Source organism: Capra hircus, chromosome 6 (assembly GCF_001704415.2).
Source record: "Capra hircus breed San Clemente chromosome 6, ASM170441v1, whole genome shotgun sequence".
Lineage (NCBI taxonomy): Eukaryota > Metazoa > Chordata > Mammalia > Artiodactyla > Bovidae > Capra > Capra hircus.
This window is the reverse complement of record NC_030813.1, coordinates 70,084,345-70,100,873: the sequence shown is the minus strand read 5'-3', so window position 1 is coordinate 70,100,873 and position 16,529 is coordinate 70,084,345. Positions and strand designations below refer to the sequence as shown.

Genomic DNA, 16,529 nt, shown 5'->3' with positions numbered 1-16,529 from the left:
CCTAATTTCCAGTCCACTGAGCCAGGGTGTGCAATCTGTCAAAGCTCTCTTGATTTCCTCTTTCCTTAGTAAGAGTGCCACTGGTTGTGCCAAACCTGGTCTTCTGCTGATTTCTCTAATCAACAAAGAAAGAAAATGGTTGGTACATAATCATCAAATGATTTAGACAGGGTGCTTTCCTTCTCTGGATTTTATTTTATCCAGGCCTTGTTGCTTCCCAGAATGTTCTGATGTTTTAAAAATAATGTGTGTTTTTTTAGTTTTTGTTATTACTTCAATGTATCCATTTCAGTTTGTGGTGGAAGTGTTGGCTTGAGTGTTCACATCCTACCCAGAAATAGAAGTCTCTAGTTACCTTGACTTTACATGAAGAATTGTGCTGTTCTTTGCATATTGGGAGGGAAAGAACAGTGTGATTATTATTATTATTATCTTGCTTTTTAACATGTTGTTTGAAATTTCTTCATATTTGGAATTAAATCATATTTTAAGGACACTGTATTCATTTTATGTTAGTGCCTTGAATGGAAGGATTTAAAATTGATTTCGCTTAATTTAGATGCAAGTGAAAGTAGTTAATGCTTGCTGATCCCAGGTAGAAAGCATGGTCAGTTTGGAAATCTGAGTTTGAATCCTATCATTACCCTTATTGGTATGTGACCTTGGGCAAACCATTAACTTTTGTAAATCTTTGTACTTAATCTATAAAATAGTGATATACCTCAATTCATGTTTAGTTGCACAAAGCAAGTTAAAAACAAAAACAAAATACATTTTGGATAAATCTCATTGAGACTTAAGAATAGAGTAGAATGAGTATTTCCTAGACCTCAGCTGGAGAAAATTTTAGTTTTAGATTAAGTTGGCTGTTCAAGGCCAATAGCTGAGTTAGTGGTTTAAAATACTTTACATGTCATTGAGGTGTTATCCAACAAATTACAAATTCTTTACAAATTTGTAGCTTCATTGAATAATGGAGAGAGCATATTATTGAAATCCTGTTTCAAATCCCAGTTCCACCATTTCCTAGTGTGGCTTTAAGTTTCTTAACCCCACTAAGACAGTTTTCATATGTAAAATAAAAGTTATACAAGCTGCCTTCTAGGTTTATTGTGAAGATTGATTGAGATAACAGGGAAAACAGTTAACATGGGGTCAGATCCAAAGTGAGGATCAACAGATATGATTCCTTATTCCTTTGTTTCTCCAATTGTCATTATAATCAATCATTAGTATTTTTCCCCCCGCCTGTTGTGAAGTAATTCTTCCTTGTGAAGTCATACAGGTTTTTAAAATCTCCGATAGTAATATGTTTGACTATTATATAGTCATATTATATATATATATTATATATACAAGCTATATATATATTAGCTTAGTGAAATTCATTTGTCTTATGAACAATTTTTCTAATTTTCTTCTGTCATTTGAAACTCAGTTTTCTGAGATGTTATCAGTATTTTCAGAAAAGTTATCACAGACTTGTGGATAACCCCTTAAAACTGTGTGCAAAATTTTTGTATATTGGTACATAAATGCCTTTTTCATCAAATCCCAAAGTAGTCAGGGTAACCTTAAGAAGTCAAGAACCACTAGCCTAGTCATAAATTCTTGATTAAATTGTGCTTAAAATTAGTATTTGTAGGTCACTGCTCAGTACTAAGTTAAAGGGAATTTTTGATATACAAAATATTTACAGTTGTTTAGCTTATCTTCATCTGAAAATAGTATTTTTAACAAACAGTATGAAACTTTTTTTGAATACACTTTGGTGGATATTTAGCTTATCTAGATTACATTAAAGTTAATATTCACATAAAGTTTTTTCCTCTTTACATACCATGCTTTTTATTTATTATGGTTTTTAAAACTTTTAATTTTGTATTGGGGTATAGCCAGTTAACAATGTTATGATAGTTTCAGGTGAACAGCAAAAGGACTCAGCCATATATATTTATTTATTTATTTATTTATTTATTTATTTATTTATTTATTTATTTATTTATAAAACCATGTATCTGTTCTCCCCAAAACTCCCTCCCCTCCCGTATAGGCTACCACATAACATTAAACAGAATTCCATGTGCTATACAGTAGATCCTTGTTGGTGGTCCATTTTTAATATAGCAGTGTGTATATGTCAACCCTAAACTCCCTAACTATTCCTTCCTCCATCCTTACTCCCCCTCCCCCAGCCATAGTTCTTTCTTTAAGTCTGAATATTCACATACATTTTTTTTGAACTATATTTCAAGTCTTTATTGAATCTTTTTGCAATATTGTTTATGTTTTGGTTTTCTAGCTGAGAGGCATGTGGGGTACTAGCTCCTTGGCCAGGGATTGAACCCACAACACTTGGATTGGAAGGTGAAGTCTTACTGGACCACCAGGGAGTTCCTCCTCACATAAAATTTTTTAAAGGGGCATTTAAGTACAGGAAGGGAATTTTTTGAGGAATTTAATCACATTCTAGTTTGTCTTTTGGTGATCTAGATTTTTCATGTATTATAATACTGAGATATGCCATTTAATTTTCTGTGTGTTATTGCAATATAAAATTTATATTAATCCAAGACAGATAAATCAAGTAATTTTCTCAAGTTAAAATAATTCATTTAAAATTTTGCATGCTTGCTTTCTAATGATTTATAACTAATAACATTTTTATTTCATTTATTTTAATGATTTGAATTTGCACAGATGTCAAAAGATAAGTATAGTTCTTATTTGAAAAATACTTAAAATTTTAAAAAATTATGAATACATTCAAAGCATTATTCTAGTTAAAGCTTAATTAATGCATTATAAACTTAGGAGTTTAAAATTTGTTTTAAATAAGAAATTGAACATTTGAAATTGCACTCTGAGCTCTGTGATATGAATAAATCCTATTCAAAAAGCTTTAATTTTAAGTTTAAATAGTTGAACTTTTATAAATAGTTATTAGTGAGCTACTCATACATTTTGTTAAATATTTTAGCATCTTATATTCTGAAGACTGATAAGAATGCTCTTTCTTTGGGGAAAATTCAGAGAAATTTTGTTACAGCTTCCACATTTAACATTTTTCCTTTGGTTTTAACTACTTAAAAATCCATGAGGTTTCTATTGATTTTATCAGCAAGTTCTAGAAAACCACTTCTTTGAAAAAAAATTTTGTCAAAGGACTGTGAGTCAGTGAATCATTGGTAATGAATATACTGTTACATAAGAATGGTAACAGTGGTAACAAAGTAGAGAAGTAATACAGGGAAAACTTTCTAAATGATTTGCTGTCCTGCAAGACTTATTTATATCTAATAGTGCATAATTCATTTATGAGGAATAATAACATATTCATTAGTAAGTATGATATTTAGAAAAATTACAAAAAATGTTTCTTCTCATAATAAATCAAATTTGAATTTTCAGAAAATCCTAATTTTCAGTTGCAGTAGCTTACTGTATCTGGGTGTTTCATATGTATTTTTCTGTTGTAAGCTTACTTTAGATGCTTCTTTGGAAATTGATAGGGATTTATCAACCTAATATTAATTGTTGTTCGGTTGTTATTTAATTAGCGTTTTTATAAATTATCCAGGCTGTTTACCTCTTTTGCATTTTCCTGGTTGACTTACTTCCACAATTCTACCAAAAATTTAAAAGGAACCAAATAGAAGCCAAATTTTCTATCCTTCTATTATTATTACTTGTTATTCAAGTTAAGTCTATTTAATAAGTCCATTTATAATTGAAATTATGTTTTTTTAATTTCTGTTATTTTTTACATTAACATTGCAGAATGGTTATATTAGAATTAGTTCACCAGTGAGAAAAATACAGTTAGCAAAGTGTTGAAATGAGGAAATGTGTGACAAAAAAGTAAAGTGAGCTCTGTTAAGAGAGAGGGGGTTCAGAGTCCAAATGCTTAGAGTGGTCCTTTTTCCAACCAAGTTAGTTGACATGATGTTATTTTCATAAAAACCTTGTTTTGATTACATGGTGTGGATTGGTGGTCTTGGTCCTTTTAACTAAGGGTAAAAATCCACGATAAAATTAGATTTCTTGTTGATCATCTTTTGCAGAAGAACTGAGGATTCATTGGTTAAGAACTGCTAACCTGTCCTCTAGCCTCCAGGGTGTGAGCACTGAAAAGGATTAAGGCCCACTGTAGGGAAGCTTGCACTGGAAGCCTGCACTGCCCTTTCCCCTGTTCTTTCAGTTAAATAGAAGATTTTTAGTTCCCATGACTATCAGTCTGGTGCTTTTCACAAGCACCAAATTCTTTTAAGAAAACTGATTATTTTTAGATCCACTGGCCTAGAACACTGAAAGATGACTTTTTAAAAAGTATTTCCTGTTGATAGACCCTATACATACTGCTTTTTTCTGAGGCCTATTAGTTTCCTTTAATTTATGTAGATTTGGTGATCGATAGAAATACTTTAAAAAATCAAGGACAGGTTTTTATATGGTTAAGTTTGTTTGTCCAGTAATAATTATAGAGTTTGGCCGTGTTTAATCTTATATTTTGTTATAAATAGCTATCTGACAACCCTGTGGACATAAACTCTTAACTTTTATTTCTAGAGTACTGCAGTAATAAGGTACTTTCTTTTCATGTTTAAAGGCTTTTAAATAGATTTTTATAAATGCTGGTGTCATTTTTTAAAATATCTGCCAAATTGTTGTTGTATTTAATCGTGAAAATATATTTTGATTTTGTTAAATGAAAATAATTGCAAAGTATTAAACATTCTCAGTAGTTAAAGCATTCCCCCCCCCCCATTTAATTTGAGCTTTTGTTGTTACTAGCAAATAATTTGTGGCACAGTTTCTTTTTTTTTTAATGACTGTTACAGTCTATATACTTGTCACCTTAGTGTTCTAGAAATGTTCCACTCAGATCAAGAGTTCCTTTCTGGTTTTGTATATTCTCACCTGCTCCTCACTGTAAATCACTGAGATGTCAAGTGCAGTGATTAATTAAGCTGCACGTGCATGTGCTTTTTTTTCCCACCTGTCAAGCAGGAAAGAAGTCTTATATCAATAGCAAGATTAAATGCTGCAAATTCACAGCTATTACTCCAGACTGTCAAGTGTATAAAAATATTTTATGTTTAGATGCTTATTTGGAATATGGCATACCACTGTTTGTTTGATTTAGAATTCTTAAATATTGTAAGATACAATTATTATATCAAATCCTGTCGTTAAACTTCCAATTAGAAGCAAAGGATAAATTTGGCATTTCTACATAAATATTTTGGAATTTAAGGTTCATGCTTTATACTTGTCTTTTATTCATATATGGGTAGTTGATTTGAGTTATTTAAAGTAAATTATTTCAAGTTTCTAAATTGACGTGTGTTTGTGTGTATGTATCATATACACCATGAGATCCATTCATAATGTTTGTTCTTGTTATAGTATGGGTTTAAATTTGTGATGAATGATTGCGGAAACTACACTTTTTTTCTGTGTGTAATGCGTATTTGCAGAATGTAATGTTAAACTTTTAATTTTTATATATTAATATGAAACAACAGACTTGAAAGCTTGTTCTCCTCACCCTACTTCTTTCATACCTTCTGCCCCCTTTTTAAACATCAGCAAAAGTAAAACCTCAAATTGTATAGTAATCTTAATCTATTATTAAAAGGTCCTAGAAAGGAAGATTACAAGGTAGATTCAGGTTTTGAATCGGTTTTGCCATTGGTTTAGCAGCGGGTGGGCAGGCAGATGCCTGCTCAGAGTAGAACCTATTGCCATTTTTCACCATTGATAGAGTAGCCTTTCAGAGTCAATGAGCTCTGTCAATGTGAGCTTGTCAAGGCTACAACTTCATAGACCTGAGAGGCGGTTTGAGAGGTCAGCCCTTTTCAGGTTCGCTGTGATGCAAATGAACTTTAATGCTTAAACAACTATTGGAATTTTTATGTCTGCTCCTTGTTCTTTTTTCTTCACAAAGTCATTGACGAGACATTCAGTGCTTTTTAAATTGGAAGTTGCATTGTGCTAAAGACCTAGTACAGATTTACGGAGGGCTGAAAGCAGTTAGATCATGTTCTTTTCATGGTGCGATTAGAATCAAATCGATTTCCCTACAGCCTTCAGCATTCAGATGGCAATTTTAACAAAGCTTGGGGGCTAGACAAGGGACAAAACGACTGAACTGAATGTTAATTACACTCTGCAGCCTTATTTTCTTTTGATTTGGGGCTGACTGGCAACTAAATTAACAAAAAGTGTGACCATAACTGCTGCCCTATTTTCATTTAAAAGGAGAGCTGCCTCTAAAAGGCTATCTTTACAAAGAAACAAGTGAGGTCTGCTGATCATTGTTAACAAGGGCACTTTTTTCCTTTAAAATTCTTGCCAAAAAAACTGTTCAAAAAAGTAATGTAATAAATTAGTCATTGGCATATTATTACCCAGGGAGTTGGTTGAGTTTCTGATTTTTTTGACATAAGCTTGGAAAATGTAAGGCAGTAAGTGGTAGTTATGAATTATAATTGGCACCTCTGTGTCTGTGGTGTGTATTTAGCATGTTCCACATGCTAGAAGGTAATATGGTAACTAGATTACAGTAGATACCTTAAATAGATATTAAACATTTTATTATGTAACATTAGAGTATTCAAAATCAGCTTGGTCATAACAATTTTTCACCTCACTCATCCTTGCTTGATAGTCACATTTTCATATTTGATGATTAGTACTTATTTAGTTGTGCCACATTAATGGAGCTGGATGCTTTTTTCCTTTCCTTGCAAGGAAGCTGCAGCTGCAGCAAGTTGCATTTGCTTCTTGTGGCAACACTGTCCTGTTTGCACCTGCAGCTGTGTCAGTCTCATCCTAACACCTGGCACCATGAATTATCCTCCTCTTTATTCCTCCCCAAGCAAGAAACATTTCATGCTGCATAGTGTACACTGCAAAAATCAAGTGATCTTCAGTATAAATTTCTTAGTTGATACCTTTAACAGTAGTATTGAATAAAGTTTGATTTTCAAATAAAACCAATTTTATTTGAAAACCAACAAAAATGATTGGATTAAATGCAGTTTTGCTATTAACTTTTAATCATTTCCTTTTTAAATTTAGACTAAAGACCCTTTTCATTTTGTTAATGTATAGATAGCTTTGTTTTAAAATATGTATTAAGGTATTCTTATTACTACTAAATATTACAGAAATATTTTTGAAAGAAATGGGGATTTAAATTTGTATTTTTTAGTGGATAACATTAGCTTTTTAGACTTAAATAAATCAGAGACTAGTAAGTATGAAACAGTTAAAAAATACAATGCCCCAAACCATATCTTTATCAAAACAGAGTCCTATTTCTGTTCAGGCTACTATTTAGTGCTAGAATGTTGCTAGTGTTATAGACCACTCTATACTCAGTCACTGTCTTATATCTCTTTCCTTTTCACACAAAAAACAGCTGCAAAACCACGTTTTTCTAAAACCAGTCAGGAGTAAACTTTTTTCTCATTTGTCTTCTAGACACGAAGATCGATTGAGAAGTTATTAGAATGGGAAAACAATAGGTTATACCACAAGGTGAGTACCACGGGGAGCAGCTTCGTACTGTTGAGGTCTGAACTGCACAGTATGGAAACAGATGCTTTTGTTGAACTAAAAATATGAAAGATGGACAAATGGGTTAGTCTGTGTGCTGCAATAAAATAGAGCTCATTTTTCTTCTTTTACTCTCCTACTTGTCTAGCTGTGCTTGCACTGGAGACTGAGCAAAAGGAAATGTGAAACGAATAACATGATGGAATATGTAAGTTAAAGGGCTGTTTTGTGAGTTTCTCTATTAAATGATCATTTATTTTGCTTCTGATCTTATTCTTTCCATGATTATTAATCAGCAAAGGTGTCAGAAGCTTAATCTCCTGAGTGCAAGGATTTTTTACGGTTCACAGATGCATGGTTTCATGTGCAAGACTGATTTATAAAGTTATGAATGACTTGAAAACAAGGCTTCACTGTGTTCTGAAAAATAATAAATTAATTGCCAAGATAAAATAGGCTGAACATGTGTTGATGGAGTGTGAAATTTTAGATGCTGTATAAAGAATAACCACAACTTTGGTTACGCAGCAAGTCAGATATGGCTTTTTTATATAATGCTAATCAGGTTTCCAAGTATGGAAGAAAACCTTTCAGCCAAGCCACTGGAGCTTAAGAAACCTTTAGCCTTTATAGATTTTAACTGCCCATACCTCAGTGGCCTTTAAAGAATCTTTCAAAGTGTTGTTGGGATATTATTCTGTAAAAAGTATCTTAAAAGTAAACAGGAGATAAGATGTTGCTCACCCAGTATTTATTCTTTAAAAGATATCTAATGGGTATGTGTATACAGTCAGTTTTAGAGCTTAGAGTGGGATTTAATTTACCAGCTACTTGCTTTACTTGAAAATTTTTTCTCAGTTTGAAAAGTTCAGAATACTATAGAAAAAGTGTGAATTTTTATTCTCCCTTGAGCCTGGATGTTTTGTGTTAAGTATGAAAAGATTAATATATGAAAAGAAGAACTGAGCACGGGGTTGAGTATCTAGCACATCATTTCTGACAAATTTTGTCTATTCTTTGACACAGAATAGCCATCATAGGTAGCATGTGTGTGTGTGTGTATGTGTGTATAAAAGATTAATGAAAACAGTGCCTGGATACTGGAAATAGTTGGAAATTATCATAAAATCATTTTTCTCTGTAGCATTTTCTCTTTCTTTCATTATCACACAATCAAATCCCATTTCTAGCTGTGAACATAAAAGATGTCTTTAAAATGTCTCTTTTTTCATAGAATAGCTCTATTCAGTGAACTAAATAATGTAGATTTTATCATTATCTATTATATCAAACATGTTAATTTATGATGGTAAAAAGGCACTTGATACTTTTGTATAATAATAAAAGCACATTCGAATAACTTGTTTTGAGATTGACCTATGAAAATACTAGGCTTGTATTTTCATCATGGATGAAAACTCACTGGTGAGAGAGTTTATGTATTTTGTGAGAAGAAATGGATATGTAAGTGATTTAAAGGATTTTGTGAAAAAATATTTGCTATATTTATAAACCCAAACACTCAGCTTATTAATAAAATAGAAGCTTTTATTTATTTATTTAGCACACTTCTAAATTTACTTTGGAAAGCAGAGCATGAAAGTATTCCCAATACTATTATTTCCAGATAGAACTATAAGATCATTCATAAAATATGCTCATTCTCTTTAATGTTTATATTTATGATGTTGTAGTATTAATTGGCAACCCACTCCAGTATTCTTGCCTAGAGAATCCCAGGGATAGGGGAGCCTGGTGGGCTGCTGTCTATGGGGTCGCACAGAGTCGGACATGACTGAAGCGACTTAGCAGCAGCAGCAGCCGTATTAATTAAAATAATGTAACCTTCCAAAACATTCTGAACTTATATGCTCTGTAAAATATGTGCTCTTATTGCTCTGTTAAATTGTCATTAATTTTTAGATAAACACTTTTGTACTAAAGCCATTATATTTTCTTACCATCATAGAAGATATCTAGAAGAGTAGTTTTTATTAAAACTTAAAAATTACTTTAAAATGTATTTTTCTTCAGTTTTCTTGGAGTGTGTGTGCGTGTATGTGTGTGTATTTATGACAGTTGAGTGGAGGAAAAACATAATTTTAAAAACTCCCTAAAAATAGTTTTGCAAAGTTAAAATAGAAATAATCTGTATATCTGTATGACTTCAAATTTTCTTTAATTTACAGAAATTTCATCTGTTAGCTAAAGGGAAATATTTCTCCTTGACTATATTTTAAATATTGGAGTAAATTTATGAAATATACCAAATTTTCTTTTATTCAGATATGGCAGAAGAAATGAGACAAATGGTTAACTTCTGTGTATGGCTTCTGAAGGGAAAAAGTTTGTAGGATATATTCTTTTAAAACTAGTAATAATTCAGATAGTCAAAGATATCTTTTACTATTCATTGTGCAATATAGACTGGAAAATATAATTTAGTCATCAAATTTTAGAGCTAGAAAGAAATCTTGCCATCTCTCCAATCCTTTCATTTTATAGGTGAGGACACTGAAAAACAGAGGATTCTAGCTCAAATAAAGAAGCTGGGTAGGAAGCTAGTGAACATTTTGTAGGCAAATAACAGGTCAGGAGAGTAGCACAGGGGCACCAAATGATGAGTCAGCTAGGGGAGGAGTATATTGGAGCCACGTATAGAAATACCTTCTTCATTGAGGCAGGTCAAAAATCAGGAGAACTAAAGAGTGAAAATGAAGATTTGTGGCTCAGATGACTAAATGTAGAAAAGTACCCAAACATAGAAGTCATATCAAGACAGTTTCTAAAAAGACTGAGGAGTTCCTCAAACTGGAAAGTGTTCAAATTGAATAATTTTTTGTTTAGCATCCATTCCGTACAGAGTTGAAACAAGGGGGAAAATTGATTATAATTTAAGACAGTTCCAAGTTTGGAATAAAAATTAGCTCTGGTCAACTTGTGTCTTTCTGTGTTAACTGTGTTTTGTTTTTTGATTGATTTCCATTTAGTTTCCTAGTAAAAAGTCCTTTGGAACAGATTTTAAACTTTAATTTTGCTAGCCTAACCTTTAATTCTGCTAACTTAAAAAGAAAAGAATGTTTTTAAAAAATTAAGAGAGAGAACCAACACTTTGTCTAGAGATCACATGTCCCGGTACAGTAAAATGAGAACAGCTCTAGAACCTAAAGACCCGTGGAACTGGGCTGTAAATAAAAGGGAGGAAGCCTGTGGAGCTGAATATTAGGGTCAGCTGCAGCCACCATAAGGGAGTAGAAAGGGCAAGGCTTTGGAGTTAAGACAGTCTTTTGTTCATATACTAACTCCATAATCTATGGTGTTGTACTTCTCAAATCATCAGGTTTCTCATCTGTAAAGTGAGTATGATAATACTTGCCTCATTGTCAGGATTAAATAGATAGTATGAAATATTTGGTATGTAGTTAGCTCTCAGTAAATGCATGCATTCTGCTCTTTGTCAGAGGCACTATAAAAATTGTTTTAAGTGATGGGAATATAAATGAAGTTTTTTAAGATAAAATTTTAAAGAAATCCTTTTAAAACTTGTTTTCTCCTTCTACAGGTCATCCTCATAGAATTTTTACCAAAGACACCGATTTTTCGACCAGATTAGCATTTACTTTATTTATAGAGACTTTCCAAGTATGTTGTCTTTCCAATGGTGCCTTGCTTGGTGCTCTCCTGGTGGTGACATAACATTGGTTCTACAGAATCGTGTGGTGTTTTTTTTCTGTTTTTTTTTTTTTTTTTTAAATAACCGCATGTTCTAAGTGTGCATTTTTGTCAAACTTTGCAACAGTTATTTCATACAGATGTTTAATACTTAAGTTATTGTGCTCTTTTCTGTTATGTATTCTGATTTTCAAGGATTACTTTTTTGTATTATCAAAAGAAAAATACATTTGAACTTAGCATAAAAAGTGGCCAGCTTTTTTATTTTACCACCAAGGTATACACAGTCCTTTATTTATTAATTCCTTAATATAGAAAAAGACCTTTGTAAGGCTCTACTTATCTATCATTCTAGCAAGCACACTCTGTATTATTTCTCTTGCTTTTTAAATTTATTGTCATTATTTTAAAATAGTGTTTTCTTTCATAGCTTTTTGAACCATAACATATTCCTTCTCATACAATTCCTAATGCTATGTTTACAGCAGAAATATCTGTAACATTATAAAGACCTGTCAAATATTTTGAAAGTATTTCCGTCTACAAAAGTCGTAAGGCAGGATTAAATTATTTTCATTAGAATAGACAAATCAGTGAATGGTATGCATGCATCTAATGTTTACTAGAGCTCAGGATCACAAAACATAGTAGCATTGCAATCTGTATATTTTTGATCAAGGTATTAATTTAATGGCCTTATTTGGGTTATTTTTTATTGTTTTATCAAATCTTATGTACAAAAGTGTAGGAATACTAGAAATACTCCTTTAAAAAATTTCTAAGGAAACTGTCTCTCAATCTAACAGCAATTGTAGAATGCGTATGTTTCTGAAAAGTTTTAGAAAGAAAACAAACATTATAGAATTAAACTGATGTTTAATATCCCATTGGTATTTAAAACAGATTATTCCTAAGAAATGGAGGGCATATCTAGTACTGTTTTAATCCACTAGTTTGCTTTCAGTCCAGTTATGTATACTTTTCTGATTAAGAGTATGATACACAAGTTTGAGTCAGATCATTTTGTTTCTTTAAAATATGTACAGGCATACATTTTTTTTTTTCTGCTCCTTTTGGTTGTACATATCTCCATGCATTTTAAAACTTTCTAAATTTCTGAATGGCCTATGTGTAAATTTTTGTTTTTATAAACCTTGAAATTATACAAATTTTGTGTGTGTATACAACATGTTCCATATAGCTGTGGTATCGAGCAATAATGTGAATAACTTTTGAAATTATATAAACTATGCTTAATTTGTATTAAGAATTGGTACCACTATATAATACTTTTCCTTGTATTAAATCTTTTAAATACCAGTTTCATTAATTTATATACCTGTATTTTTAAAAACTGTTTCTTTGTACTTCTCCAAAGTACTGTAATTCTATGTGAATTTGAATAATTTAATGACATATCCTATCATATATTAGGAACTATCTTAAAAATTAGGGTTTTTGGAGAGGGGTGCGTCCTGAGATTTATTTGTTTCCTTTGCTTCCCAAAACATCAACTTGAATTTATAAAACACTTTTCCTGTGAAGAGCTCAAAGTACAGAGAATTCGTACACTTCTCATTTTATTTACCTTGTGTCTTGGATATGTCCTATCACCTTAAAGTAGTGCAAATTAAAAGATAATGCTATTCAGAAACTCTAGTATTCCTCTGTGGTTTCCCTGTGACAAATTATCTTACGGAGAACACTGATTTTGCCTCAGGAGGATTCCAAAAGAACAGCAAGATATAACTGTGTAGACTATGCAGCACAGTTTTCCAAATCTGAAATTTTGTAAATTTGTGGAGCATCATGTTAATCAGCTTATGAAGAACTGTACCCATTTAGGCATAATTCTTTTCTCCTATTAATCTTCTATAAATTGTAATTTTAACATTATATTCCCATAAGAATATTAATATTTTTAACAGGATAGTTTTCATACTTGATAATGTTAAGTATAGGATTTTAAAATATTTTCCTAATTTTATTGACAAATATGTTGCCTAAAGAGTCCCTGGAAATGGGCAGTCATATTTCTAATGAATATATGGAAAAGAGCTGTGAATACTTAATATGTGAGATTACCATAAGCCAGTTATACTTTGAGCAGTTAGATTTCCATGTTTGGGTTTTCATTAGTAGCCCCCAGTGTAAGCCCTTTGATTTACCCTTTCTTGAATCATGAATTTTAAGTGTCCATGTTACTGGAAGTTAGGAATGTCGGAGATGCCTGCGTTATATGAACATTAGTCCAAAGGAAATTTTATTTCCAAAGGAAATGTTTTAAATGATGATCTTTAGTTTCTGTTTTCTAGTTTGTGAGACATGAACCATAGTACGTAATTATAAAAATGGCCAAGAAAAGGTATTATCGGCAGAAAATCTAATGTATAGATTTCACATAGGTTAAGTGAATATCTTATGATCTTCATTCTGGCAATATATTACTGGCATTTTACAATTAGTCCAGCATCCCTTTGTAGAAACATTCCTTTATCAAACATTGTACTTTGCAAACCCTATTATATTTTAGCACATGACTTTTGTATACCTGAATTAAAATATATGGTCATCCAAAATCTAATGACTGTAGTAAAACTGAAGTAACATTTAGCTCTTAAGGTAAATATGCCCTTCTCTCACAGCCTGACTTATATAAAATGGTCCTCAGATGCTCTATTATGACTCTTTAATGACTAGGTTTCATCCATTTAAAATATAAACATGTAATTTTGGCCTGAAATCAAGAAGTGTTCAACCTTGGAAACTAGTAAATAGTGATTTCTTTTCCTTACTAGAGAAGCTAGTTTTTTAATCGAATAATTTAAAATCAGGAAGAACCACAAGTTTCTCCATAGTTGTATTTTCAGTGTTACACACAGAGAGCTTCCGATTGCCTCTTTATGTTCATAGACACAGACCAACTATATAAAATATTGACAGCATTCCATATCAATCTTTGGTTATAAAATAATGATATTAAGTAGTAATGTACAATTGAATCCGTAACTGCATCCCTAGCTGCATGATTTCAAACTACACTACTTTTGTTATTGTTGTTGTTTAGTCGTTCCGCCATGTCCAACTCTTTGTGACCCCATACTTGTATTTAATATTATTTATATAGACTGTTTCAACTTTTATGGTAAGTGCTTTACTATTATAACCATTAGCTGCTTGCCTAATGTTTCACTGTAAATATTTGCTTTGGCTCAACTCTTGGTCACTAGTACTTAATCTTAAGTACAATGTATTTAAAACTGTCTTTGAATTCTAGCATTTAGTCCTGGACTCTCTTTCAAGCTTCTCCTATCCCATTGAAGTATTGTGGGTCCTTTTGCTGCCCTCCTGATATCCAGAATCTTCACCCAGGTGTGGATAATTCAGAATTGCCTTTCTATCTATCTTCCTTACTCAAAGCTCCCAGTAAGAATGTTAATTTTTTCGTGCTGTTAGCTAGGTGTTTAGAAAGTCAATTAAAGTGAGTCAGTGACATTAAGTGAAAATGGCTGACACTCTGAATTCTTCTAAAGTGGTACTTGCAATTTTAAAAGGGAATTTCTTAACCAATTTTCAATTGGTTTTCCTTTTCAAAACACCCTATCAGTCTGGACTTTCCCAGGAAGGAAGTAGTAGAATGGTTGCATGTGAGGCTTCTCAAACCATTGTTTCTGAAGAAAGCTGATTTATGTCTAGTAATAGGGTAGAAAGAAAAGGCTCCAGACCAATCCCAAACCAAACTATTTGTTATCCCGTAATAATTGGTGTTCAGTTCAGTCACTCAGTTGTGTCCGACTCTTCACGACCCCATGAATCGCAGCACGCCAGGCCTCCCTGTCCATGACCAACTCCTGGAGTTTACCCAAACCCATGTCCATCGAGTTGGTGATGCCATCCAACCATCTCATCCTCTGTCATCCCGTTCTCCTCCTACCCTCAATCTTTCTCAGCGTCAGGGTCTTTTCAGATGAGTCAGCTCTTCGCATCAGGTGGCCAAAGTATTGGAGTTTCAGCTTCAACATCAGTCCTTCCAATGAATATTCAGGATTTCCTTTAGGATGGACTGGTTGGATCTCCTTGCAGTCCAAGGGACTCTCAAGAGTCTTCTCTAACACCACAGTTCAAAAGCATCAATTCTTCGATGCTCAGCTTTCTTTATAGTCCAACAACTGGAAAAACCATAGCCTTGACTAGATGGACCTTTGTTGGCAAGGTAATGTCTCTGCTTTTTAATATGCTATCTAGGTTGGTCATAACTTTCCTTCCAAGGAGTAAGCATCTTTTAATTTCATGGCTGCAATCAACATCTGCAGTGATTTTGGAGCCCAGAAAAATAAAGTCAGCCACTGTTTCCCCATCTGTTGCCATGAAGTGATGGGATCAGATGCCATGATCTTCGTTTTCTGAATGTTGAGCTTTAAGCCAACTTTTTCACTCTCCTCTTTCACTTTCATCAAGAGGCTCTTTAGTTCTTCTTCGCTTTCTGCCATAAGGGTGGTGTCATCTGCATATCTGAGGTTATTGATATTTTTCCTGGCAATCTTGATTCCAGCTTGTGCTTGCTCCCACCCAGCGTTTCTCATGATATACTCTGCATATAAGTTAAATAAGTAGGATGACAATATACGGTCTTGACGTACTTTTCCTATTTGGAAGCAGTCTGTTGTTCCATGTCCAGTTCTAATTGTTGCTTCCTGACCTGCATACAGGTTTCTCAAGAGGCAGGTCAGGTGGTCTGGTATTCCTATCTCTTTCAGAATTTTCCACAGTCTTCCAACAATAAAAGAGAAAACTAAACATGAACATCACCAGGTGGTTGACACCGAAATCAGATTGATTATAATCTTTGCAGCCAAAGATGGAGAAGCTCTATACAGTCAGCAAAAATAAGACCAGGAGCTGACTGTGGCTCGGATCATGAATTCCTTATTGCCAAATTCAGACTGAAATTGAAGAAAGTGGAAAAAACCACTAGACCATTTAGGTATGACCTAAATCAAATCCCTTATGACTATATAGTGGAAGTGAGAAATAGATTTAAGGGACTAGATGTGATAGACAAAGTGCCTGATGAACTATGGATGGAGGTTCGTGACACTGTACAGGAGACAGGAATCAAGACCATCCCCGAGAAAAAGAAATGCAAAAAAGCAAAATGGCTGCCTGAGGAGGCCTTACCAATAGCTGAGGAAAGAAGAGAAGCTAAAGGCAAAGGAGAAAAGGAAAGATATACTCATTTGAATGGAGAGTTCCAAAGAATAGCAAGGAGAGATAAGAAAGCCTTCCTCAGT

The 16,529-nt window shown here is 32.9% G+C and overlaps 1 protein-coding gene across 1 annotated transcript in view; it reads left to right on the top strand.

The window, feature by feature from the left end:
• The window catches only part of CHIC2 (cysteine rich hydrophobic domain 2), a 58,085-nt gene extending 45,193 nt beyond the window's left edge, over positions 1-12,892 (top strand). Inside the window, exons 4-6 of the mRNA XM_018049459.1 lie at positions 7,492-7,548; positions 7,715-7,774; positions 11,129-12,892. Of these exons, the coding sequence (XP_017904948.1) occupies positions 7,492-7,548; positions 7,715-7,774; positions 11,129-11,179 (168 nt within the window). The 3' untranslated portion in view covers positions 11,180-12,892. The remainder of the gene's footprint in view (positions 1-7,491; positions 7,549-7,714; positions 7,775-11,128) is intronic.